The sequence below is a fragment of the Myotis davidii genome, unplaced genomic scaffold (assembly GCF_000327345.1).
Source record: "Myotis davidii unplaced genomic scaffold, ASM32734v1 scaffold167, whole genome shotgun sequence".
NCBI classification, from domain to species: Eukaryota; Metazoa; Chordata; class Mammalia; order Chiroptera; family Vespertilionidae; genus Myotis; species Myotis davidii.
Window position 1 is genome coordinate 5,572,726 of NW_006300048.1, and position 27,768 is coordinate 5,600,493.

The 27,768-nt window shown below is 42.0% G+C and overlaps 1 protein-coding gene across 5 annotated transcripts in view; it reads right to left on the reverse strand.

The window, feature by feature from the left end:
* The window catches only part of RCAN2 (regulator of calcineurin 2), a 251,797-nt gene that overhangs the window by 72,578 nt on the left and 151,451 nt on the right, over positions 1-27,768 (reverse strand). The window contains exon 1 of one of the 5 annotated variants that reach the window (XM_015572245.1): positions 27,148-27,459. The exons of 3 other annotated variants lie outside the window; for them this stretch is intronic. In XM_015572245.1, the coding sequence (XP_015427731.1) occupies positions 27,148-27,234 (87 nt within the window). In that variant the 5' untranslated portion in view covers positions 27,235-27,459. Of the gene's footprint in view, positions 1-27,147; positions 27,460-27,768 lie in introns of those variants that run through there. One more of the 5 variants, XM_006776412.2, reaches the window with a different exon arrangement.

The window sequence follows — 27,768 nt, forward strand, 5'->3', positions numbered from 1 at the left end:
TTCCTATAGGCAGAGACACAAAATATACACTTTTTTTGCAGATTCCCTGAAAAGGTAAATTAAAAGTGAACTTGGTACATTCTAAAACGTTCTGAAGGAAATAGAGATAACAGTCTCTATCTCTTTGATTTGATAAGAAAACTCCATTTTTCATTTATACTATTGATTAAGACAGAGACGTATGTAACACATTTTCAGAATGCTTCCTGCTAAAAGTAGTTCAAGTAGCCCTAACCGGTTTGGCTCAGTGGATAGAGCGTCAGGCTTGCGGACTGAACAGTCCCAGGTTCGATTCCGGCCAAGGGCATGTACCTTGGTTGTGGGCACATCCCCAGTGGGAGGTGTGCTGGAGGGAGCTGATCGATGTTTCTCTCTCATCGATGTTTCTAACTCTCTATCCCTCTCCCTTCCTCTCTGTAAAAAATCAATAAAATATATTTTTAAAAAACAACAACAACAAATAAAAATAGTTCAAGTAAAGGAATAAATTCTAGTTTTCTGTGAAAATCACTTGGCTGTCATTCTTTTAGCCCAAAAACATTTTATGGAAAGAACAGTTAGAAAAAGAATAGTTGGAGGTGAGAAATTCCCCGGAAAGGATGGAACAAAGTGAGTGAAAGAAGGGGGGCACCTTGAAACACATTTTACCTTCTTCATATTCCACCAAAGTCAAGCTGGCTCGAAAGCTTTAGTCAAATCCCGAAGGTCCACCACATACCCGAACAGAGTCGTTAGTTCACGTAAGTTGCGTTACAAAGTTTATTCTATTACTTAGTGACAGAGTGCCTAACATTCACATTATGGTTGCAAATGCATTTGTCCCCTCAGCAGCTTGCAGGAGAAGAAAAAATACTAAAAAATAATTAATTAAAAAAATACCCTGCCTTCAATACTGTGAGATATCTTACATACTTTCCCCACTTAGCTGACTTTCACTCCTAGTTGTAAAGTACGATTGATATTATGTGAGTGTCAGGGATGTTGCTCAGTGTAGGGCGGTAGCATAATGTCAATGTTTAAATAATTAAAAATAACTTTATTGGGCCCCGGGGCAGTAGTGAGGGCAAATCAAGCAAACCAGGTACCACACTCTCAGAGGTCTGGATTGGGCTTATTTTAAACCTTACTTGGTGCTAATGGTTCAGTTTTTACAACACAGAAGATAAGTATCCTTCAAACAAATCACAGTTGGAGATGCTTTTTAAAAAGTTACCCAACTTCAGCAAGATAGAACCTGCCTTAGTCCATTTGGGCTGCTATGACAAAGTATGGCAGACTGGGTGGCTTATAAACAACAGAAATGTACTTCTCACAGTCTGGAAGCTGAGAAGTCCAAGATCAAGGTGCTGACAGATTTGGTGCTTGGTGGAGGTCTGTTTCCCGGTTCCTAGATGGCTGTCTCCTTCCTGGTCCCCACAGGCAAGGGGATGCAGGAGTTCTCTGGGGTCTCTTTTATATGGAGCACTAATCCCATTCATGAGGCTCCACCCTAAGCACCTCCCAAAGTTCTCACCAACAAATACCATCACACTGGGAATTTGGTTTCATCATATGAACTTGGGTGGGGGGGGACTCTAACATTCAGTCTGTAGCAGAAATGTCATCTCAACGTAAGTGCAGTGCAGTTATGAGAGCTGGTTTCTTGGGGTTATACCATCAATGCATATGGCTCTCAAGAGCACCAATACTGGTCCCTCTAACGCAGTGGTTCTCAACCTGTGGGTCTCGACCCCTTTGGGGGAAACGACCCTTTCACAGGGATCGCCTAAGACCATCCTGCATATCAGATATTTACATTATGATTCATAACAGTAGCAACATTACAGTTATGAAGTAGCAACGAAAATAATTTTATGGTTGGGTCACAACATGAAGAACTGTATTTAAAGGGCCAGAAGGTTGAGAACCACTGCTCTAACGCAACATTTTTTAGGACTTAATAGTTTATAACAGAGAACCTGATGCAAGATTGCTCTCACCACCAACAATAATAATGTTACCATTTCTATATCAAATATTTAATTTGCATTATTTCATTCAATATCACAATAATGCTGCAGGGTAGGTCCCACACCCATTTAATAGATTGGAGCTATGGTGAGTCCCTTGCTATAGACCTGGGGTTAGAACCAGACACCTCCAAAACTCTCTCGGCAGGACTTGAAATAAGTTTGAAAACAGTAAAACAAAGTTACCTGAACAAAACAGGGACAGCTATAAACAACTCGTCACTCTTTTCAAGAATCTCCACCTGAAGCATACAATTTAGAAGCATTTAAACCACTCATCGACTTGGGCAATACCAGGGGCCCTGAGACAATGCCATCATATTCAGGAGGCCAATGTGTCTTTGACCCGAAAGGTCCATAGACCACGTCCACAGGGGGAAATTTTCAAGGTTTCTAGTGTTAACTTAAATAATTTTCATTTTAATGTTATTTAAATATGCATGAACATAGAACCTGGTATAATGACCTTATTCTTAAAGCTCTTATAAAAGTATTTTTGAAAGCACACAAATGTTCCAATTCGATGTAAATTACAAAACTAGTATAGTTCAGATTAGCAGTGCTGGGCTCTCTGTTTCATCCTGACCCGAGAATACAGGTTTTCTTCCTTTGTTTGTATGAAAACTTGAGCAACCATGAAGCCTTCCCCTCCCCCCTTTTATAGATTAAATCCTAGGCTGTTCTTTTCTCCTAAAATACAAATAGTATTGCCTCTTATTGCATTGCAACCTGAGGTGAGTTGTTTGACTTCTCTCTGCCTCATCATTCTCATCAGTCAAATGGAGATAAATGATAGGACCCACACACATTAAGTTGTAAGGATCAAATGAGTCAATAAATATAAAAGTTCTCACAATTGTCTGGCACACAGTAAATGCTCCTAATTATTATTTATTATTATAAACAGAATAGTTAAGGAATATATAAGCATAGGAACTGAAAGACAGGTTCAATACTCAATTGGTTATAAGGTAATCATACTAACATCCAGAATCTAATTATATTACATTTTTATCATATACATGAAAATAGACAAATTAAAGGTATATATTGTTTCTATATTGTAAACTCTAGGGCAACTAGTAGAAGTTTTAAAAAGACATTTAAAAAGCCAATAGATAAGATAAAATAAAATAGTGGGAGTGGAGCAGAGGGAGTCAATAGGGGAAAAAAGGAGACATCTGTAATACCTTCAACAAGCAATCGAAAAGCAGGCAGAAAAAAAAGAATAAAAACAGATAGAACAAACAGAAAACAATTAGAAATGTAGTAGACTTTAATCCAATCATATCAATAATTACATTAAATGTAAATGATCTAAACCAGCAGTTCTCAACCTGCGGGTCACGACCCCTTTGGCAGTCGAATGACCCTTTCACAGGGGTCGCCTAAGACCATCCTGCATATCAGATATTTACATTATGATTCATAACAGTAACAACATTACAGTTATGAAGTGGTAACGAAAATAATTTTATGGTTGGGACACAACATGAGGAACTGTATTTAAAGGGCCAGAAGGTTGAGAACCACTGATCTAAACAAATGTATGGAAAGGCAAAGATTATCAGGTTGGTGTTTTTTTTTTTTTTAAAAAAAAACACACCCAACTATATGCCAGGAACAAGAAATCCACTTTAAATACAAAGGCATATAGAGGTTTCAAGTCAAAGAACGGAGAAAAAGAATAAAATGCAAATGCTAATAAAAAAAGCTATAGTGCTTATATTAAAGTTTTATTATCATAAAATTGAATACACAAAAATTTAAAATATGTAAGAACCATATCTACATCTAAATCTCACAGATCCATGAGAAATAAGAATAGAAGTAGAATTGGATTAATGTTAATTAATACCCTGCCTTATATGCTCAATAGGTATTATATCAAATTTATTTACATCTTTTTATTTTATTATTTGAAAGCATATGTTATGGTATTTATATGAATGGAGTTCAGATAAAGTAGAATAATCAGTGCGCAGGAATGTTAGACTGAAAGCTGTATATGAATACTAACTAGCTAAAGTCACATTTGAATTCTTGTCACTGAGTAGGCACATATTTCACTATTACATGACCACATTCTAAGTATGTTATTTAGTTACAAGAAAATACTAAAATACTACTTTCAGAATGTGCCAGATAATGTTAATTAAAACTAAACCAACTAACCAAACAAAAAAAAAAAACACAGATAGCTGTCTAAACTAAGATTTTAGTGACTAAAAAGACAGCAAGACTCTATTATTTTGAAAATCAGAAATGCCAAAAAGGCGGGGGGTGGGGGGGGCAGAATTCAACATCCTAGCATGGGAAAACTGAAACATCTTGTACCACAATGAAAATCTGGGAAATCTGGGTTATATTTCTTTCTTGCATGAGGAAATGAGAATTCCAGCACTAGTGTTCAAATTGAGTAGGTGTAGATGAAGGAAAATATTTATCAACAAAGATGCAGAAATGCTTCAACAAGAACAGATAAAGCACATTCTGCTAACAAAGAAAATGACAGGCTTCAACAATTGAGAATGTCCCATATTCATTCTGGCCTCAGTGTCTGAATCAGTAAAATGAGGACTAAGCCCTCTTAGGATGGCTGTTAGGGCTGCAAAGATACACAGGAATGGGTCTCTAGATGGCCATGCCTGTGCTCAGGGACCCTGGGACCTTGACCACAGTTGAATGATCCAGGAGTAGACATCATATCCTCCAAGATGGGCCAATCATATCCTTTCTGGTATTTGACATTTCACAAGCAATTTAATACATTCATTCATTCACTCATTCATGCATTCATTCAACAAGCATCTATTGAGTGCCTACAGAGGACACTGTTCTAGTCTCTGTTGCACAAGACTGACAAAGGTATTGTTCTTTTAGAACTTACATTCCATTGGTAGATACAGACAACCAACAAGCAAATAAGAAAATATTAGATCCTATGCAATGGTGAAATTATAACAATGATGAGGTGACGAGGAGTGACTTTGTAAGGAAGCAGCTATTTCAAGTTGGGTGGTGAGAAAAAGCATCTCTGGAGATGTGATAAAAAATGAGTCAATCAGATAAAAAATGAAGGGAAAATCATTCCAGGCAGATCTAGAAGGAAGCAATGTGCCTGAAACATGATGAATAGGGAATGAGCAAAATAGAGATGAGTTTAGACAATTAGATCAAGTTATGTAAGGCCTTGTGGGCCATGGTAATGTGTTGGATTTTATTCTAAGAGCAACAGAGAGCCAATGGAAGATTTTGTGCAGAGGAACATGACCCAATTTGTGGTTTCAAGAGGTCACCCCTGCTGAGTGAGCTAGAGACTAGGGTCGAGATTAGAGGAGAGCAAGTGTGGAAGTAAGGGAACCTGTCAGAAATGACTTCAGTGTCCAGACGGTAGGTGATGGGACTGAGGTTATAGTGGAGGGGGGCAGAAGTAGAGTTTGGAGGTGAAATTAATAGGATTTGCTAATATGGAGAATATGGGACAGAATATAATCAAGGAAGATTGCTATGCTGGTCATCTGAACTACTGGGGTAGCTGATGGTACAATTTCCCAAAATGGGGAAGACTGTGGGAGGAGCACGGTTTCTTGTTTGTTTGTTTTTGGTTTTGAAATCTAGAGCTCTGTGTTGGCCAGGTTATGTAAGAATGCTGTAGTAGACATCGAGTGCTGCGTTGGGTCCCAGTACTGGGAGACAGTAGAGCTGAGTCACATTAAGGATGATGTCCAACAGAGGATCTGCAAACCTTGCTGCCCACAGGCTGGTCCCTATTTCTGCCATTCTGCAGTCTCGGTGTTTAGCTTTTCCAGTGATTGCATAAGATGCTCCTGCATCCTTTCCATAAGTTGCCATTTTTGCTTGAGTTAGCATTTTAGCATCTATTGTTTGCAACCCAAAAGGACCTTAACAAATCCTCGGTGACAGCAAGATCATTTCTAAGTTTCTTTCCTGCTTTACTATTTTCTGAAACCAGGAAGCCATAACTAAACACGGTGTCATTTAAAACTTAGGTCATGGTTGATGGACACAGTAGGCATTGGCTACATTAGGAATAATGGCTACACTTCATTGAGAAAGACACTGTACTAAGGACTCTGAAATACTTTATCTCATTTAATCCTTAAAACAACTCTGAACTATCTTATTTTATAGAAAATGGAAGCATGAGGGCAGATGTAAACTGTCTAAGGTCACAGAGGCAGTAAGTGTTAGAAGTGGGTTTCAAATCCAGGTCAGGTTAACCCCAAAGTGCACAGGTGATCACTGCACTGACTGCTGGGAGTTGGTTTTTCCTGCCATGACTGGCAGTGACTCAGAGAGAGCCTGAGAGAACATTACAGCTCCTCTGGTTGGTGGTACCCCGACTGCAGCAACCTATTGCTGGGTTCACAGCAGGGTTGGCCACTGCAATCGGCTGTGTAGAGCTCTTAATAGAATGTGGAGAGTTCCATCTCTATCCCCTTCAGCTGCGGGCCCTGTTCCTCAGTGCCATTCAGCAGAGTAGAACCAACGCAAGATGCGGATCTTCGCCTTGGCCTTGGGTGGGAAGGCAGTCACTGGTATCTTGAGATTTGGGAGGACACAAGATATCCTCAGCCGTCATGCATTTCACAGACTGAGGCCTAAATAGGTTACTTCCCAGGATTACATGACTAATTAGTGAAGTTAAAATTTGAAGACCAGGTGTCTGAGTCTGTCTTAGTGATTTCCAAGCTCATGGTACTTGCTCCTTTCCTGCTTGACAATGAGATCTTGGAGCTTTCTTAATGGGGATGGTGGTGGGGAATTCATCAACTTTCTGTTCTCAACCTTACCTTTTCTGAGTTTATTTTAATGGAGGTGTAATATGTAAATATAAACTGCCCAATCTTAAATACAACTCAAGGAATTTTTGCAGTATAACCACCATCAACATAATGACTTCCTAACTCCACACACAAAATGTTTCCAGCACCGTACAAGGCACTATTCTGCCCTTTGCTGACAATAAGCACCTTCCCTCTTCCTTGGGGTAACCACTGTTCTAGTGTCTATCACCATAGTTTTGTCTGTTTTTAAGCTTTTTGCAAATGGAATAATAAATATGCACTTTTCAAATCTATCTTCTTTTTCTCTATATGACTGTGCTGCATATAGTGCTTATTCTTTTAAAAAAATAAATATATTTTTTAGTGATTTCAGAAAGAGGAAGGGAGAGAGATAGAAACATCAATGATGAGAGAGAATCATCAATTAACTGCCTCCTGCACGCCCCCTACTGGGGATCAAGCCTGCAACTAAGGCCTGTGCCCTGCCCAGGAATCAAACTGATTTCCTGGTTCATGTGTCTATGCTCAACAACTGAGCCTGACCAGCTGGGTGGCTTATTCTTTTGTATTGCTGTGTAGCATCCCACTGTGTGTACATGTCTAGATTTATTCATCCATTCTCCTGGTGATGGACATGTGAGCATTTTCCCCTTTAGAACTATTATGCATAAGGCTGCTATAAACATTCCTATGCATATTTTCTGGTGGACATAGGCACTCATTTCTCTAGGGAAGCAGAATTACTAGATTATAAGGAGGACGTATAGTTAGTTCTAGAAGACACTACAGTTTTCTAATTCATTTGCAATAGTTTGCTCTCCCACTGGCAATAATGAAGAGTTCCAGTTGTTCCCCTTCTTGCTAGCCCTTTGCATTGACTGCCTCTGCTTTTAATCACTCTGTTGGTTGTGCAATGGTATCTCACTGTGGTTTTAATTTGCATTTCCCTGATAAATGATGGTTTTGGCCATTTCGATATATTTTTTTTGAAATGTCTGCTCAAATATTTTGTTGATTTTTAATTGGGTTGTTTGTCTTTATCTTACTGATTTTTAAGATGTCTTGCTACATTCTTGAAATGAGTGCTTTGTCAGATATTGGTATTGTGACTATCTCCTCCCAGTCTGTGGCTTGTCTTTTTATTCTCTGAGTGGTATCTTTTGATGAATATGAGTCCTGAATTTTTAACAGTCCGATTCATCCATTTTTTTATTATGGTTAGTGCTTTCTATGTCTTATTTAAGAAATCTTGGCCTATTCCATAACTTGCCTCTTTCACGCAGGAAGCCCAGGAGCCATTTAAAAGCTGTGCCTTTCAGGGGCTTGGGAAATGCTGACACTGAAGCTTTTTTTCAGCACAGGGGAGGAAAGATGTTGAGAAGTCAGAATGGTGCTGAAGCGGTGGAAACTCTTGGACGCCCTGGTGTGTGGTGGGCAGGCAGGAATCAAGGACTTATCCTCGGAGCTGGTGGGGGCAGTTTTCTTGAGAGAAAATAACAGTAGCAACCATCCAACAAATGTGATCTGTATCATGCCTTGTCCTGATACCATCCCCACGCTCTTGATAGAGGCGGCGTCCACACCTCCCTGAGCAGCTGCTGCAATTTCCCGACCAGGTTTAGAGAAGGGTTCCAGCGGAGAGCTGCACTATGGTAGGTGTGCAAACAACCTTATGTCTTTCTCAGAACAGGGAGGACTACAGATATATGTGAAGTGGACACAAGTACCTAGTGTTTCTGTTGGATACTTCTAGCACCATCACTTCATAGTCTCCTGGCCCCACCTGCCTCTTATTCTAGTTACTGCTGCAGTTGCTAGTTTTATGTGTTCGGATGAGGGCTTGTCTCTTTCCATCCCAGACTTCTCCGCTGACACAGACGCAGGCACCCCAACGACACGCTTGGTATTCATGCATGTACACACCTGAAGGTCCTAGGAGTCAGTTAATCTGCGCAGCGGTTCACAGCAAATGGGTAAATGCTTGCCTTTTTCCTTCCCTGGACAGAAGATTCTGTACCATGTGCCATCAGCTTCTCCTCTCCTTGGAATACAGCAACCTGTCACCTGCATAGCAGGGTCCAGCTTCCCTCCTTCCCTGCTCCACCCCACCTGGCCCCCACCTTGCTTCTTGTCCTTAAGCTTCTGTCCCAGGCTCTGCTTTCTGGGGAACCCAGGCTAAGAGGGCGCTTACTAAGACTTCTGCTTGATTGATTTCACTTCATTAGATTTTAAATGTGGATCAATTTTACGCTATTATAATGTCAATGGAACACTCAGACCTTTTCTAAGAAAGGTATCATCATGAATTAAATTCAACCAATCAGATGCACACGTCAGCTACATGGGAAATGTATTTAAGAATTGGTGTGATCCTTCGTTAGCCACAGAGCTAAAAATATTTCTCCTAAGACATCTGCTGGAGAGGGGCCAAAACTAGAATCAAAATTTATGTTGGTTCATGAGCTAATCAAGGCACTGAACTCAGTTAAGACAATTCATTATATGAGAAACAGTAAGAAGCCAACTGTCCAGGAAATGCAGACTCATCATTTGGCTTCCACAGCCAGAGCACAGCCCTGTTCCTAATTGGACGCCCTTTGGTCATGACTGCCACTTGTCCGCTGGCACCTCCTAAGCTGATGTGCTCAGAACTCGTTGCTGGGGTGGTCAAGGAGCCTCCATGGGCACTGGCACAGGCAGTAAGGAGAGTGTGCTGGGGATGGAGCCAGCGTGCTGCAGAGGCTATGGTGTGCAAAATGCCACCTAGCGAAAGGGACATGGTGAGAAGTAGACAGTGTGTCAACAGCAAAGTGACACCTGAGGGGGCTGTGTGGCTCAAGATTGGCTTGTTTCCATGTCCAAACAGCGAAATGAGGAGAACTGTCAACATACGGTTCAACTGAAATTGCCTTCTCCCTGGCCTGCTCAGCATTTCTCCTCTGGGAGATAAGAAACAGAGTAAATACTGAAGTATATAAAATGCCATAAAATAAGTAGAGCAAGGAAGGGGGATGAGGAGAGCTACGAAATGCATTGCAATATGCAGGGTCTGAGTACAGCTCCTCTCTTTGGATCAGCCCCTCATGTCCTCCATCAGAAACCTTCCTGCAGATGGTGGAGGCCAATCTATGATTTAGGGGCTTTTTTAATTTTAATTTTTATTTTATTTTTTTTAGCAAGCAGGAGGAAGAAAAGAAGTCTTCATGCATTACAGTAATGAGAGCCATAATTTCACTTTCTGTTAGATTCTAAAGTAATTATCCAACAAATCAACAACTGAAAGAACTCTCAGAAACAGGCAGCAGACAAAGATGTTGAGAGAAAGCCCGGTGCAGTGATGAGCAGCGCATGCTCTGAGCCAGGCAGCCAGGTTTGGGATCCTCACTCTGCCATTTCCTGGCTGGTTGACTCGGGCAGTTCATTCATCTCTCAAAGCCATGCTCTCCCTACCTGTGCAGGAGGAATGGTGATAACAGTATTTACTTTACATGGGAGTGTGAAGATTCAATGAGGTGAAATGGGAAACACACATTAGGTACAACACTATTCCTGTACTTACGTGGGTTTCCTATATCATCTCACTGAATCTTACCTTTTGTGACAGTATGGATGGACCTAGAGGGTATTATGTTAAGTGAAATAACTCAGACAGAGAAAGACAAATACCATATGATTTTACTTATATGGGGAATCTAAAGAACAAAATAAACAACCAACATGGAAACTGACTCACAGATACAGAAACAGGCTGAGGGTTGTCAGAGGGCAGGGGTGGGGGTGAGGTGGGATTACGGTGAACGGACTAAGAAGCACAAATTGGTAGTTACAGAACAGTCACAGAGCTGTAAATCACAGCAGAGGGAATAGAGCCAATAATGTTGAAGTAACTATGTATGGTGCCAGGTGGGTACTTGTTGTGGGGACAACTCTGTAAAGTACATGATTGTCTAACCACTACGCTGTACATCTGAAACTAATAATGGAATAATATGGAATGTAAACTGTAATTTAAAAATTTTAAAAATGTGTAAAATAAGCAAAACACTCAATAATGTTGAACATTATTAGTCTAGCCCCGTGGTCGGCAAACTGCGGCTCGCGAGCCACATGCGGCTCTTTGGCCCCTTGAATGTGGCTCTTCCTAAGCCTTAGGAGTACCCTAATTAAGTTAATAACAATGTACCTACCTATATAGTTTAAGTTTAAAAAATCTGGCTCTCAAAAGAAATTTCAATCGTTGTAATGTTGATATTTGGCTCTGTTGACTAATGAGTTTGCTGACCACTGGACTCTAGCCAAACATGGCTTCAATGATCCCAGAGAACATGAACTCTTATCTTAGACGAAGGGGTCCTCTTTGCAACATAAAATGTGAGGAGAAGTTTGAGTTAAGAGTAAGAAGAAGCAAATGTGACTAGTGGGGCTCGGCACAGTCTAGGTTAGCATGTGACCAAGTGTGCAGTGCAGGACTGCCGGATGAGGTGGAAGGACAGCTGTTGACTGAAATATGATGTGAGCTGGGCAAACCTGAAGGATGGGAGGCGGAACTTGTGACCACAATACATGAAGAATAACCTGCAGAACCTTTGAATATAGTCCGGAGAGGAAGATCTGGAAGTCAGGGAAAGACAGAATAACTGACTTCAAGGAACAAAAGTGCTTTTCCAGCAAAGAAAGGGCAGACTTGCTTCGTTTGCTCACACTGGTACTAGGATAAATGAGTTCAAGTTACAGGGTTTCAGGAAAAAAAGTGAGTCATCATGAAAACCGCCTCAGTAAGGAGTGAGGGCTCCATCACTGAGGGGTTCAAGGAGAGGCTGGAATACTGGAGGGGAGGGGCTACGTTAAGTAAGGGGCCCTTAGTTGTCTCTCAAGTCTATTCCAACCCTGATATCCTGACTTAAAGCCTCAATGAAGGAGGAAAAAATAATATGAAGCCCGGAAGGGCTCCAAGCTTGGAAGTAATCTGAATCAAATCAAAGTGAGTAGTAGAAAGGGATGGAAGTGAGCCTGTGGATGAAGAGAAGTTTACAGAATAAGGTCACAAGGTGGTGAGAGTGTAGCCTGTGAAGACTGTCCCAAAATGTTGTTTTACTTAATTCTTACCATAATCCTGGGAGGTCAATTTTACCCTCATTGCCATTTCATTATGAGCAAAGGGAACCTAGGAAGCATTTTGCTAACAAAGGCAGACCTATGACTTCAGTCCAGTTCTCTGATGTCTAGTCCAGCATTCTTTCCAGTTCACTCTACAGAATTTCCATGTTGGTCTAAGATGAGGGATATAAAATGAAGACATGGTGTTTCAAGAATTTTAACAGCCTCCATACTGATAACCCTGCCCTCCCCACACCCCTTCACCCTGTTATCTCTTTTCTCACATCTAGGCTAGAATCCTGGAGCATTGTGGTCTTCCTAAATTATGGCTCTTAATACTCTAATGATACCCCTTGGCTCATGGGGTTAATTGCAATGCTTTGTTCAAAGTCATCCACAGCATGACCTATTCTCACTCCTCACTCCAGCATTATCTTCCACTACTCTCTATATATACTGGAAGTAGGCCAAGTGTAGGGCAATAGAGAGTGGTGGGGATTGGAGAATGCTTGCTCTGTTGAAAAAGGCAGGCTTAGATCATTTGGAGCCAGAAAATGAAGTCATAAGGTGATCATAATGGAGTCCATAAGACTGTCCAAAATGTTGCTTTGCTTAATCCTTATCTCACCTGGGAGGTCATTCTCCAGTGGAAAAGGAGATTCAGTGATGTCAATTCTACCAATGCTTTAAGAGAAGCTGGGATGTAGATTTTAAATATAAAATCCCCCTAATTTTTAAAGGCTAGTAATAAATTTAATTTAATAAAACAATACTATACAGGACAAATTAAATCCACCTAGCCCTGGCCAGGTGACTCAGTTGGTTGGAGTGTTGTCCTGTATACCATAAACCAAAAGGTTGAGGGTTGGATTCCTGGTCAAGGCACATACCTGGGTTTTGGGTTTGATCCCTGGTCAGAGTGCATGGGAGGCAACTGATCGATGTTTTTCTCTCACATCAGTGTTTCTCTCTCTTTTCCCCTTCCTCTCTCTAAAAATCAATAGAAATATATCCTCCAGTGAGGATTAAAAACAAACAAACCCACCTATGGATCTGGTTCACAGGTGGACATTTTGCAACTTCTGATCTTTTAGGTGACGCTGGCCCTCGTTTGCCCAAATTGAAGTGAGTCGTGCTTCGTGGCAGACCCCTGGTATGAACCGAGCACCCTTCTCACGGCACTTGAACTAGTCAGCTCTACTAGACTCCATGGTTTTAAGGTATCAAGTGTTTTTTTCTTTAGGGGACTACACAATGCTCCATTCATTTTAAGTACTCACAAACAGATTTGGAACTTGATTCGGCAGAAAGAGACTCGTACAAATTTAGTTTCGCTTACATACGAAGTCAATAAAAGGGGTTGATGAGTGAAGATGCTCCCAGATCCCAAGCCCACATAATGACAATGACTGCTGGGACTGCTTAGGTGGGTCAAGCAAGAGGTTCAAGGAAAGTTGGTTCTTTGTTATATTGTGCCCATTCAGAATTCAAGAGCTTAAAGTCCTTTGAGTTTATTTACTTCCATTTGCCGGAAGAGCATCAAGAAGTCATTATAAACTTTTTGTGCTCCAGAGATTTTATTCTATAGTATATGTTAGGAAGAGGATTGAATGAGAGTACACAGTGTCCTAACCCAATATACTCAGGGAAGAAACTTTGTTTTACAATATCTGTAAAAAAAAAAGTATAAAGACTGATTCAGCTTTAACTGGTTTTGCTCAATGGATAGAGCGTTGGCCTGAGGCCTGAAGGGTCCCAGGTTTGATTCTGGTCAAGGGCATGTACCTTGGTTGCAGGCACATACCCAGTAGGATGTCTGCAGGAGGCAGCTCATCAATGTTTCTAACTATTCCTCTTCCTTCCTCTCTGTAATAAATCAATAAAATCTTTTTTATAAAAAGACTGATTCATATTCCCTCTAAAGCAATCTCTTAGTTAACACAAGATTGCTGCTTACTTATCTCTCCTTAGTAACAGTCAATAAACAGCTGCTATTAACAATTTTCAATTTTTGCCAGTGTTGAACCAAAGGAAGCAATTGATATCGTCAATATTAGGAACCTCATGGGAGAAATTGATGAGTTATCAATGTTTGCACTCTTGAAAGACTTGATAGATTTTTTCACTAAAACAGATGATGCCCTACACAGAAATGTTAATTAGAAATTGTATAGATTTCAAAAAAATGACAATTTTGTGGATGAAGCTAATATGTGATTCTCAATATAGCAAAACCGCTGTGTCTTTACCTGCTAAATCTCATTACTGGGCTCTAGTTGATTTAAGGGATTTTCGTTATCAAAGTTTAGAGATAAAAGTGGCAAGAAAAACAATAGCCATTTATTGAGTGCCTTTATGTTTTAAGTACATTCTTATTCCAGCTACAATACCCAAAAGAGTAACATTATACCCACTTCACAGATGATAAAATTGTAACTGAGAGATTAAAAAAAAAGTTCCAAGACTGCCTTAACCGGTTTGGGTCATCGCCTGCGGACTCAAGGGTCCCAGGTTCAATTCCGGTCAAGGGCATGTACCTTGGTTGCAGGCACATCCCCAGTGGAGAGTGTGCAGGAGGCAGCTGATCGATGTTTCTCTCTCATCGATGTTTCTAACTCTCTATCCCTCTCTCTTTCTCTCTGTAAAAAATCAATAAAATATATTTAAAAAAATGTCCCAAGACTGCAAAACTAGTAACTGATAGGGTCAGCCAGCCCAGCCTTGTCTAAACCCCATTCCCTCTACCAGATACATACCACCAACTGCTTATCTAGGGATCTTATATTCCATTGGACTTTCAGAAAGATTCCATTGTTTGCCCAAAGTAAGTGGCCTGAAAGCCTGTACCTAGAGCTTCTGCCTCCTTATTTGGTCCCCCTTGAGTCTTCCCACAGCCAGAGGCTGCATCACAGGTTCCACTGCATCTATAAAGGATGCAGGAAGGCTGAAGACCTCTTAGCATTCACCTGTGGACTGGGCAGAAACTGCTGGCTTATTTAGCATAACTCTAGCCCTATCTAATGACTGCAAAGGATCTGAATGATATTCAGAACCTGATTAGAGATGGCCTTGCCATGTGTTAATCAATATCTTTCTGCAAACAGGCAGAACGACCCACTGGATGGTGATAGTATGTAAAGCAGCATAAATGTGTGGAATGCCCCATCAGCATGGAAGAACAGCCAAACCCAAGGCATGAAGGTGACTGGAGAGGCAGCCTGCTGGGCCCTAATTTCCCCAGATGACCCAGCAGCCACATTGAAGAGTGCCTAATACCTGCCATGTCTTTCACATCCCAAGTCAAAGCTTACCTGTTTTATGAAACTTGACAAGCTTCTCCTAAAAATGTGTGTTTGAGATTCCATTAGCACCTTCTGGGAAGTCATTTAACATATATGAATTCGGAGCCTTGAATTCGCAAGTCACTTATTTAAAGGGTACACTTGTCACCTGCTATAGAAATCGCTCCTTGTCCCTCAATATCCACCTTCCTCTTCTGTTTATCATAGAATCCAGGAACATGGCAGCATTCTCAGGCTCTCTTGCACCCAGTGTGTCCAGGGCCCCATGCTCTGGCCAGGTGAATCTGAGAGGTGATATGTACAACTTTTGGAGCCTGCCCTGTCAGAGAGGTTCAACTCGCCCCCTTCTTTCATCCTGTTGCCTAAAACCAGGCCTGCACCAAACTCAAGCACCATTAATTCCCTTCTTCATCTAACTTTTAATGAGCATCTACTAAATGTAGACTATTGCTCTGAGGCAAAACTGCTGGCATGATGGCAACAGGTGACTCCAAGGGCAAGGTATCAAACTTCTCTTTCTCTTTGCTTTGTGTATGCTAAGCTCAGGGACTGTGAGCTTCCATAAACATATTTTAGCAATAATGCTGAGGATTTGGGGCTTATTTTTGCATGTGTGTTTGTTCTAATAAGGGGCCCAAAATATTCTAGGTCCAGCATTTAACATCATTGAATTTCTCTTTCCAAGCTGTGAGGAGTTTGCAGAGACATCAGGATAAAGGATATCGGGATGTGATTGTAAGTCAGTGTCCCTCAGCCACAGACTAAGTGATTTCCCAGGGCAGGCACCAGGGTTTGAAGCTTTGATTTTAGACTCCTGGCCCTAGGAGACCATCAACCCATGCTGTTTAAATGCACTTGCTGCATATCCTAGGTGTAGCAATAACAAATATGCCTTTCTCTCCCCCCACATCAACCTTGTTGAATGGCAACCTAATGACATCCTCAGGATGGCCTCTTTTCTGCTTTGATTTCTCTCCTCTTTAACAAAAGAAAGAAAGAAAAGACAGAGGAATAACAAAAGATAATCAGCATGATTCAAGGATGCTGGGACTCTGCCACTGAGTCCCGCAGGCCCTCCTCCTGTCTGGCTGGGATGAGGCAGCCCCTCCTCTCAACTCACCTCTTCGCAGCATCAGCCTGGGTGCAGCACAGTCACATTACAACCAGAGGACCTTCTGTCAGGCCAGGTGGATGGGTCACTCCCCTGCTCATTCCCATGGCCCAATCCATAAGGTCCAAAGCTCCTTTGTAATGTGGGCCCAGCCTCTGTATCTTGTATGCACCAGGTTTCCACTTCCTAGAAGTGACCACTCTCCCCAGGGTTTCTGCTTTGGTGCAGCCCCCCCTTCCCTGGGGTACCCTTCCCTACATCCACACTTCCTTCACCTGCCCAACACCTACTTAACCTGTAAAACTGTAACTCAAGAATTATCTCTGTGGGTAATTCTTCATTATCCCAGATCACCCTCCTATAGATGTCCAGAGAATACACTAGACTGGGCTTATTCAAACCATGGCACTTTCTAAACTCTCTATATCTATTCACTACCTTCACTCCTCCATCAGCTACACACCTTTTGAGGGCAGGAGGCATGCCTCCATCCATGAATCCCAAGGATTAAAGCAGTGCCTACTATCTAGCAAGTGCTCCGCCATGTTTGTTAACTATGGAATGAATGGACGGGGTGCCTCAGGAATGCCATACACAGTCTTCAGTGATAACTTACTGATCACCTACATTCTAACAGCCCTTAACCTAAATCTTCAGCATTGTTTTGTACATAGGAAAAAAGTCATGAATACGAGGTATTGCGAATTCAGGACGTTTTGCTTTCAAAGACCAAGTTGTTTTCCAAGAAACCACAAAACCAAGTTGCTTCTTGCTTCCAGCTCCAAGAACTATGCAATAAAAAACTGAAGTCAAAAGGAACAAACTCCAACACATTTTGGGGGAGACTTCTAATCTGAATTTCTCATTGAGAGAATAATACTTCCCACCTACATCAGGAGGGTGGCATGAGGAAGTATCTATTGAAAGAGGGTTCAGGTCTTCTGAGGCTAGCATCAACGTGGCCTGTTGTTGATGCGAAGTGTTACTTAAATATAGAATGTTATTTTGCTGAGCACTACACGGCAGTATTATTTTGCTAGGCACTTTTCCTTACAAAGTGAGAATATAAAATAGACCATCCACTATCCCTCTCATTAATAATTCAGACCTGCTGCGTATTCATTCAGGCAATGCAATAGTAGGACTTTCAGTTTAGTTTTTGTTTTTTAAGTGTCACAGAAGAGTTTACTAGTTTTGGGATACAAGCTAGTACAGTCAGAGGCAAGTGTGCATGGCAGAACACAGAGTTTCTAGGGCAAAAACGCCTATTAAGCAAAAGGGAAATTGAGCTCGGCTTGGGTAATTAATCTAACTTCCACCTATCTCCACAGTTTTAAAGTAGAAATGGGAAGTGAAGGTCAATATTAAAAGTACTGCAATTACAGTTTAGCATTGCTGTGGTGAAAGCAGCTTACAACCCCATTTAAAATTCGTGCTCAGAGGCAGATGTAAATGGATTTGAAGAAATGGCTTCTGAGCTCAATCTCTGTTTTCCTTATTGGACTTCTTGCCTTAAAACCTCTGTATCCTGCCATATAAACCTGGCCTTGGGTCTGGGAATCTAGACAGTCTCTTTCAAAGGAAGTGGTCTAATAGGATGTTCAAGGTTACTGAGAATTGGAGCCTATCATTTGTTTGTTAATACACGTTTTCTTGGTGTTACTGCCTGGAGTCTCTAGGAACTCAGAAGTAAAAAAGGGGAAAGCTCCTGATCTCCTGAAGCTTGTGTTCAGGGATGAGGAGGGGGAACTAGACAATGAACCAATAAATAAACAGACTATGTCACCTTGTGATTGTGCTGTGATGGAAATCAAGGCAGGGCGAGGGGTGTAGAGTGAGCAGCAGGCTGTGCTATTTTCGATTCAGCAGTCAAGGAACAGCTCTATGATGAAGGAGGAGCAAGCCAGGGTGGTGCCAGGAGGAGGAGCATTCTGAGCAGAGGGTACAGCATCCCAAGTTCAAGGAGGTGCTGGCTGTTCAGGGAGCAGGGTGGTTAGAGCTGAGTGAGAGGGAGAGATACACCGAGAAGATGAGACGGGCAAGGTCTGATGGGCATTGAAGACCATAGCAAGGACTTAAGCTTTATTCTGAGTGAGATACAAGCCACTGAGCCTCAGAGTTTTGGCCAGGTGGGTGGGGGTTCACTCAGGCGGCTTCCCTTCCCATTGACTCAATCAACATCAGCAACTTCCTTGGGGATTCACCTCTATACCGTCCCCCACCCCCACCCCATGGCTGCAGAGTGAGGATGACGCTTCCTGTCTATCCAGACCCCTCATTTTCTGGTGCCACCTGCTTTGAACTGGGCAAATAGAGAATTTAAACCAGGATGTCGTGAGACAGGCTAGTAAGCCAGGACAAGCAGAATAGGGAAACTGAGACAGATAGTTAAACAGCAGTTTACAGTCATCTAGAAAACTCTAGATGCCAAGCAGCTTGCAGCCATCTAGTAAGTGCTATCTTCCCTAAACCAGGAACATTTAAGAATAAATGATTTGTACTCCTCTTCAATCAGAGAGTAAATAGCTTAAGTCACCCTACTCAGGGCAATAGATAGCAGAAATTCAATTAGTGCCATTTGCTAACCACACCCAAGGACAGATGAATTAAGAAAATAATCCTCATTTTGCTACATCAGCATAAAGCTGATGAATATTCTATTGAGCTCCTCCCCTAAGACCTCCCCTAAACACTTAGCCTTTAAAACCCCTCAAAATGAAGGTCCAGTGAGCACTCTCTCCCTTCAGAGAGCACACCCATGCCTCCCTTCACCTCCTCCTTCCCCCTTCTTAGGCATACATCTCCTAAACTCTAAGGGACCCCACAAAGCTTGCAACTAGGGCAGCGGTGGGCAGTGGCAGCTCATCCAAACCTGTCCCCATTGCCTGCTTTTCTCTGACTTCTTAGTGAGCCAAAGCAGCCCAGCCTAGGCCCTTTCCCCTGCCCTTCCTTGTTTCACTGTCCCAGCTTTAATAAATGTCTTCTAAAATTCACCTGGACTTGTGTTGTGAAATCTTTCCTGCACAAAGTCAAGAACCCACACACTACTGGCCGGCCCTAGGCAGACCCGCTCAGGGCCAAGGCCCCTTTCCGGTAAGAGTCTAACTCGGAAGCTGGGCTGCTTCCTTCTCACATGCCCTATCAGCATAGGAGACCTCTTTGGAGGTCGAGACAGCATCATCCTTTCTGGGAAAAGTGGGACTGAGTGAAATAAAGGGCAGCACCACTTAATGCAGAGCACAGGCCTTTGCATTCAATGGACTTAATCTCTACATCTCCAGAGCCTAGTGTGAGGCCTTGGATACAGAAGGCACTCCGTACATATTTGATGTATAAATGAATGAATAAAAGCACTTTGCATAGTGCCTGGCAAATAGTAAGTGCTCAATACATTATTGCTATTATTAAGTTTGCTCATGGCTTGCATATCCTGTTCCAGGAAAGGTGGCCTGAGATGATTGTCTTAGTCAATAGCTAAAGGCACAGCGAAGTCACAGAGGGTGAAATCAGTCCTCTCAGACGAACCACTGATGCAGGCTATAATAATACACCAAGAGGTGTGTGTCGTGGCATGAACAGATCCCAGCCCAACTTTCCCCTTACGAATTGTGAGATCTTGTCCACTTTGGAGATCTCCTGTGAGAAAGCTGAGTTTTGTAGAATATGGAGAGCACTATCATTATCATGCTCATTAACAGTTTCCCTACCACTGCTCCACAGTTCTTCATAGATCACCGCTCACCAAGTCAGCGGTCAAAGTTCAGGGACACTGGGACCAGGTGGAGGTGCTCTCAGAGCGGGGTTCTCAGTCTGCTGGTGAGCCCCGGGTTTTCTAGAAGACTTTTTGTTTTCCAACTCGATGGCATAATTAAAATTTGAGACAAATTTTAAAACAAAATCCCAAACAGATGCTATGTCTAGAACTGCCACATGCTAGGTTTATTGAGAAAAATTAAATGATTTCAATGACTGATTTATGTAATAGTTCTCCCACCTCTGATAAGAAATAGAGGACAAAAGCAGAGTTTTGAACCCTACAGTTAATACTATATATGAGCTCATTGTCTTATCTTCTAAGATTTACACACACACACCCGCCCCCCGAATGCCGAATAATTGATTAACAGCTGGTTAATGAATCCTTAGGGATATTTTGATAGTGCAAGAGTGAAGCAGACCACAGTTTGAGACCCGTTTCTGTGTAATCTTGTGCAAAAGTTTAACTTCTCTGTTCAGGAACCTGTGTATAAAGGGACAGATAAACAGATGCCTTGGGCTGCTATGGGGATGACTGGGAGTACCTGGTGTGTGCCATGTACTGGCACTTGAAACTATTTAGTAAATGGAAAGAGTTGTTAGAATCTTTTAAATTGCCCATCTTGACATTATATACTATTGATCCATAGAGCTGAACATCTCTAGGGATTTTTATTTGTCATAATGGGAGATGGTTTGATGCTTAATTTAGTAACCCCCCCTCCAAAGTTAAATCTTTGGGGCCCAACATGAACACTGCTCACATATTCTTATAGAACCACCAGAGATTGGGGGAGGGATCTTACAACTAAGCAGAAAACTACCTCATTGTTGGGACAAGTAGAATATTAAGGAAGATCATTCTGAGGGGAGATGGGGATGATAGCTGGTCCACAGTCCAATTGAGCAGGTGAAGGATAGGTCTGCTAAAGTCACCTTTCTGGAAGCTCAAAGGTGAGATCTTTTCAAAAGCCTTTAAAAAGTGTTCACAGTTCGGAGCTCGCATGTTAGATTCTGGGAGAGAGTAATTATGTTACTAGACTCTAAGGATATAGAGTATTTTAACAATAAAAAGAGGCCATGAATGTCTTAGTATTTCCCCACTGAAGGAATTGTTTAGCAATAGTTTAGGCTTCTGTTCAATTATTTTACCAGGAAACTTCTCCAGGCTTTAAATCTCTTAGATGATCAACAGCCACAGTTTCTAATAGCTAGTTGGATAGGCCAGAGCTAAACAGAAAAAAAAAAAACCTTCCATGACCATGCAGGGAAAAGGGGAAATACAGTATATACATACATACATTTTCATATATATATTTCCCTCTTGATACAGTTGCCCTGAAAGAGGATATGAAAGAACATATAGTGAATATTTTCTAGGGCAGGTATGACTTGGTGGTTATTTTATTCTCCAATACTTTTAAAATAAATTCTCCATTCTAGATGAAGTGGAGTGTCTGTAACTTTTCATCTGCTTGAAATCCTCATTAAATGATCTCAATGTTTTTTATACTGCATTTTGGAATCAGCTTAGATTACAGCTGGGAAAGGCTACATTCCCTTTATCTAAAGAATGCATAGAGAAATTGTCCCTTTACATAAAGACATTCTGGGTCAGGCACGGGTTGGAGAGTGTCAGACCTCCTTGGGAACTTGGGCTGTTGACCACAAAGATGCAATGCCTGTTGAGCTTACAACCCAAACATGTCAAATGATCATGTTTAAGCTATCATATCCTTTCTTCTTTGTCTGTTCTAAGCCTCATTAGAAAGTACTAAAAAGCCCATTATAAATTATTGATAGTGGTACTTGAATAGAATCACTGAGGATATAAATAGAACTCTCTTAGTTTTACATTAAAATCTGTTTCTTTAGGACAACAATGTTAATGAAGATGCTGTTTTGTTGTGGTGGTTTTTAAGTAAATCTGACACTCAAGTTCAAGGTCACAACTGTCAGTAGCAAGAAAATTGTCCTGTATTGCACATTTAAGAATGGTAACATCCAGTTTTGTATAATTCATTTTATTATCCAGTTTTGTATAATTCATTTATTTTCAAAATTGCCTCAATTCTGGTCTATTTTATTGTCAGAGAAAGAGCAAGTGTTTGTTAGCATGTGTAACATGTTCCCGCATGCTCCCTCTTGGTTTTCAGATACTAAACATGGTCTGGAGATATGTAACAGATATGATTTACTATCACAGCCACTGAATAGAGAATGAGGGTTTCTGTTACATTGTGGTTCCTAAAAGTTGCCATGAATCTCTCTAAGTGGGTTTCAATTTTTGAGAACTAAATCATATGCAACTCAACCGCTTCTGTTACTGAGTGAACACTTGGTATTTGAATTTGCTGAAAGAGCGTGAGAGTTCTGCAGAGCCATAAAGTCATGGTGGTGGCCAGAGCCTCTCCCCACCCAGCACTGCATTTGCAGTAAGCATAAGAAATAGGCATGGAGGTCAACCAGCTCTCCTAGCAGAGACCTACCAGCTTCTCTTCAAATCAATCCCCAGTACCCAGTTCCTACTTGTCTCTCTTCACATCATAATGCAAGGTGTATGATACCAACTCTGCTCCATCCTTCTCCTCACGTGACTCCCCCGAAACAAAGCAAGTCATTTGAAATTTCCAGGTTCCGAGGATAAAGAGGTTCCATTATACAAAGGGACCACAGTGTGCTGGGTTTTTTTTTTTTTTTTCATAACTCCCACGGCAGCATGACACAGACTATGAGTCAGTCACATCATACCATTGTGTGAAAAGGAAAACAACATATAAAGCAGTCGAGTATTTTTCTCAGTATGATTATCACGTATCTAGAACGGTTAAGAGGCTTTTCCAATGTTACATGGATTAGGGGGGTACTGAGAAAGTCTCAAAGGCAGAGGAGAGAAAGCGGGACTATGAGTCACCGTACAAAAAGCCTTGGCTTTCAGAAGGAGAAAGAAAAATCCTAAGATTTCAGTGTATAAAAAATTATTATGCTGAGAACAAATAGCTGCTTATTATTTCTCCCTTCCCCACAGAAACCAACAACCTTAAAATATAGTGCGAGGGAATTAGGTCAAGCACGATTTCTAAAAAGGAGCATCCTCAAAATTATAAAAAAATAATAAAAACATGCCATAAGATAGTGATAGTCTCATTAGGTCCCGGAATGAATAAATGATTAAAATAGCTGAAAATGGGGCTGGGTAAGAAGACAACATCATCGCGCTTTGCTTCTGCTCTTCCCTCTCCTGAAAGGCTTTCCGCTCAGATCTGTCCATGGTTCTCTCACTCATTTCAGAATGACACTGGAACAGTGGCATTGAATAAACTGTCACCTCCCCAGAGATGTTTCCACTGGCCATCCATTCAAACATGGCCAATGGAATTTCTAGAGAGAAACAATAGGACAGAACTCCACTGGCCTGATTTCCTCTTCTTTTTGGTGCTATGATCCAGCAGAGTTAGCTGACCCTCAACACCTCTGACAGCTTCTAAAACTGCACACATCAAGCCTTCACCTGGGGCATGTGGGTCGGCGTTTAAGTGGAGGTAACTCTAGGCGATTATTGACTGACGGCGCCCGTGCCTATCTGTGTCTCACAGAGACCTGACGCTGACTTTATGTGATAACCTAGGTCTGGGCTCCATCCAGATCAGCCAAGGCAGAAGTTCGGGGTGTGGGGTCTGGGCATCGCCAATATTTTTTTAAAGCTCTCCATGGGATACCAAAGTGAAATCAGGTGTGAGAACCACTGGACTAAAGTGAAATATAAATTCCATTACCCATCTTTGGGTCCTTTTCATTTTCCCAAGGGTTTGGCTCCTTGGGGTAGTGGAGGACTATTTTCAGAAATATGCCGGGGGGGAAAAAAATCAACTCTGTGCGTGTGTGCATATGCACACACACACACACACATACACACACTCTTCAGCTCATTATATCATTTTTCTTCTATTAAGGGCTTCATATTTCTTCATCTCTGTGTACTCTTATGCCATAAAACAGACAGCAAGATTCATGACACCACTAATGGAATTTCTGAAGAAAGCCAAATATGGCAGCACCCCATTTGTCTGGTTTCTTCTTCTTTTTAAGTACGATTGCTCTAGCAGCTTTGCCAACATTAAGGACACTGGAGTCTGAAGGGCCCCCAGTGCAACCCGCTGAGATTCCCCCATTGAATATCAGGGTTTCTAAGTCGAGATCAGACACTGGCTTTGCACATGCCTCCATCCCCTTCAAATAGGTCGCTGCACCTGCAAAGGGTGCCTGCTGGCTGCCTAACCTGGGGCAGTTGCTTTTCCATGGGGCTACCCATAGAAAGAAAGGAAGGGTCTGCAAAGAGAGTGAGATGAAGCACGCTGGATGCAGGCCGGTGAGTCAAACCCTCGCCTTAGAGCAGCCTCCCTTCTCTCTGACAGCAAATGCTGAAGCCTGGGAGGAAAGCTGCTCTGGTTCCGCCATGTATCTGTTATTTGCAATTAATGAAGTTTATACCTTTGGAGAAACTTGATTTGGTGGCAGAATTTCACATTTGAACATGACAATGAGCAACGCCCACTTTTGAGCCAGGAGCACATAGGTTTTCTCCACAAACCTCTTTGGCCCACCTTACTATATTCATTTTTCCTTTTTAAATAAGCACAGAGTGGATCTTAGCTTGATAACATCACTGTTTTACCTTAAGTGATTAAATATCTGACAGGAAGGGCCATGTTTTCTAAATTGCTAGTGTGTGTGTGTGTGTGTGTGTGTGTGTGTGTGTGTTTGTTTTTGGGGGAATGGAGGAAAAACACTTCTGTGTCCTGCATTGTCACTGTTATCTCAGAATTAGGGCCTTCCAATAAACTGGCAAAAGTCATCTATCACCTTCAGAGAATGTCTAAAAGATTACAATGATGATGATGGCAATAGCTAATATTTATTAAACAATAAATGTGTCAGGTACTATGTTAATTTTTTTACGTGTCTAATTTTCTTCAATCATACGAAGGCAAATAGGTAGGAATTACTATTATTCCCCACATTACCGACGAGAAAAGTAAAGCACAGAAAGATCAAGTAGCTCACCCCGAAGAAACAAACATTGTGATTTAGGGCTATTTGGTAGGAAGGTCATCTTTCCGGTGGGAATCTTCCCGGAAAACCTTATACATTTCTGATGAACAGTATCAGTTGCTCCATAATCTGGTCCTGACTCACTTCCCTCCCCTGCAGCCCCTCCCATCTCTCAGATCCTACTGCAGTCAAATTCATTGACTCACTCTACTGCAACATGGAATGCCTCCCTATCCCCCAGGCCTTCCCTCTTTCTGGATCAAAATCTACCCATCATCAAGTTCAAATACCACTTTCTCCATGAAGCCACCCCAACCACTCAAATACAACCAGCTGTAAGAATTTTGTGTCCCTTTAATTCCACAAGCATTCTCTGTCTTTAAGAAATGTTGGGCAAGTGGTAATTTTTTATGTCTCTCACAGATACATGTCATATAAGCATATTTTAAACTCCTTCCTATGTAAGCAGAATGCTTGGCATATTACATATGCACAATAAATATTTTCTCATTATTAGTTCTTGAACCAAAAAAGTTTAGACATTTTCAGAGCAAGCATGTAAACAACAGAGAACAGTGGAGGACAGAAGAGAGTTAGGAGGTTTTAGTTCTGTTCCAGCATGGGTGGGAGATACCTCTACCTGGTTACCCACACCAAACTTGAAACTGGTGCTAAACCGGAGGGGCTCTGATGACTGCTGTCACCTCTGGGTGCGTATGGCAGGTACACCTGGAAGGACTCTGAGTCTTTGCATGCCTGTTTCCATTCCCAATGCATCCATAGGCAGCACCAATTCATTATATTCTAATCTTCTGACCTCAATATGACAGGTGGTAGACACTTCTATAGCACCAGTATGAGAGTTGGTAAGTGCAGGGCCACCCATTTAAAATATGCAGAAACAGCAAATCAGATTTCTGAATCCATTTCAAAAGCACGTCCAAAACCCCAATCTTGAATGACAGAGCCATGCGTTATGCTAGCGAACATATAAATCCCCACCTGGGATGGACCAGGGTGTCAGCTGCACACGGAACAGTAAAGAATTCAAGGTCTTCCTTTAAATAAAGACCAAGGCAAGGATGGAAAATGATTATGCAATGTAATTCCCCTTTCTTCCTCCTATCACACAATGAGCAACCGACGCGCGCGCGCGTGTGTGTGTGTGTGTGTGTGTTTGTGTGTGTAAACTGTGTAAATAAGAAGCTCCTGCTCATTCATACATTAAATATGAGAGAATAAATTAAAAATCCCATTTTACAAGCGCAGAGCCTTTTTCATACTATACAACAAAATGGGAAATAAAAGAGAATGGCTATCACCAGGGGACAATCACCCATGACAATTAAGCAATTCCTGCAGATAATCAGTGGGAACCAGTGCCGTGGAATTCTAAGTAGATGCAACGTTTATTTATGCCTAAACTTTCTTTTGCACCACTGCTCAGGGAAATGACTCCTTTGCTTGACAAAAATAAAAATGTAGGCAGCTGCTCTCCAACTTCGATTTCCAGAGAGCTGGAGATTGAAACTGCCCTTCTTAGAACAGCTTTTGTTCAATTTGCAGACCACACCGTGGCATCGGTAAGTGATAGGCCATGAAGTGGTTACTGTCCCACGAGCAGCGTGTCCTGGGTGGGAGGTTTATCATGTGCACTGTCTTCCTTTAATCACTGAGTCAAAACCCCTCTGAACATGAAGCACTGACAATTCTCCTTATTGACACAGATATGAAACTACAAAAACATGTCTACTTTGAAATCGCCAAGTAGAAAAGGCCAGAAAAAAACAACAACAGACAATGGTCAACCTTATCACAGTCAAAATGAATGTGCTGGTCCCCCTTCTAACTTATTCTAATTCATACAGCCGGGCACTCACCACATGCATTTCTAGCACACACCGTGAGCTGCGAACTACTAAACAAAGTCATGTTTCCTTAAGCCAAAGAGGCTCTGCCCAGCAGCTTCAGGAGCAGCAATCATGCAAAATAAGATTGCAGGTGCATACCTTCACCTCCTGATTGGTAAAGACCTCCACATCCACCAGGCAGGCGACCAGAGTGGAAACATCACAGTCCATGCTAGGGGCTGGCATTCCCCCTCCTGATTTTCAAAAGAGTTAGGCAGCCTCGGTGTCCTGCGTGACAGGGTGATGGGCAGAGCCTCCAGGTGGATGCTGCCGTGGCCCACCCGGTGCTGCCTTGCCCTGGACACGGCGGAGCTCGGCACCTGGAGCCCACTGGCTGCACGCACACAGCCCGCCGCCTCTGAGGCAGCTCAGCCGAGTAAGGAAGGGCCGGCTTTCTCATGGCAATGACATCACCACAAAGACTGACACAAGCTGAAGCTATTTTTTCCCCCATGCCTTTTATCTCTAGGCAGTGCAGTGGAGCAAATTGAACATGATTAGGTGCTAAATCTGAACTCAGACTAAATCAATTCAGGCAGCGCTGGCTAGGAACTGAGTCATAGCTGTTGTTTCAGCCGAGTGCTTATGTTTGCAAAAAGCAGGGAGGAGAAGCTGACACCAGAGGCTCTGTTTGTGGGAGGGGGTGTGTCGGGGGGGGGGATAATTCTGCAGATGAGCCTCCTGAGATGAAGGTGTGACAATTTTCTGCCTCAGAGACAA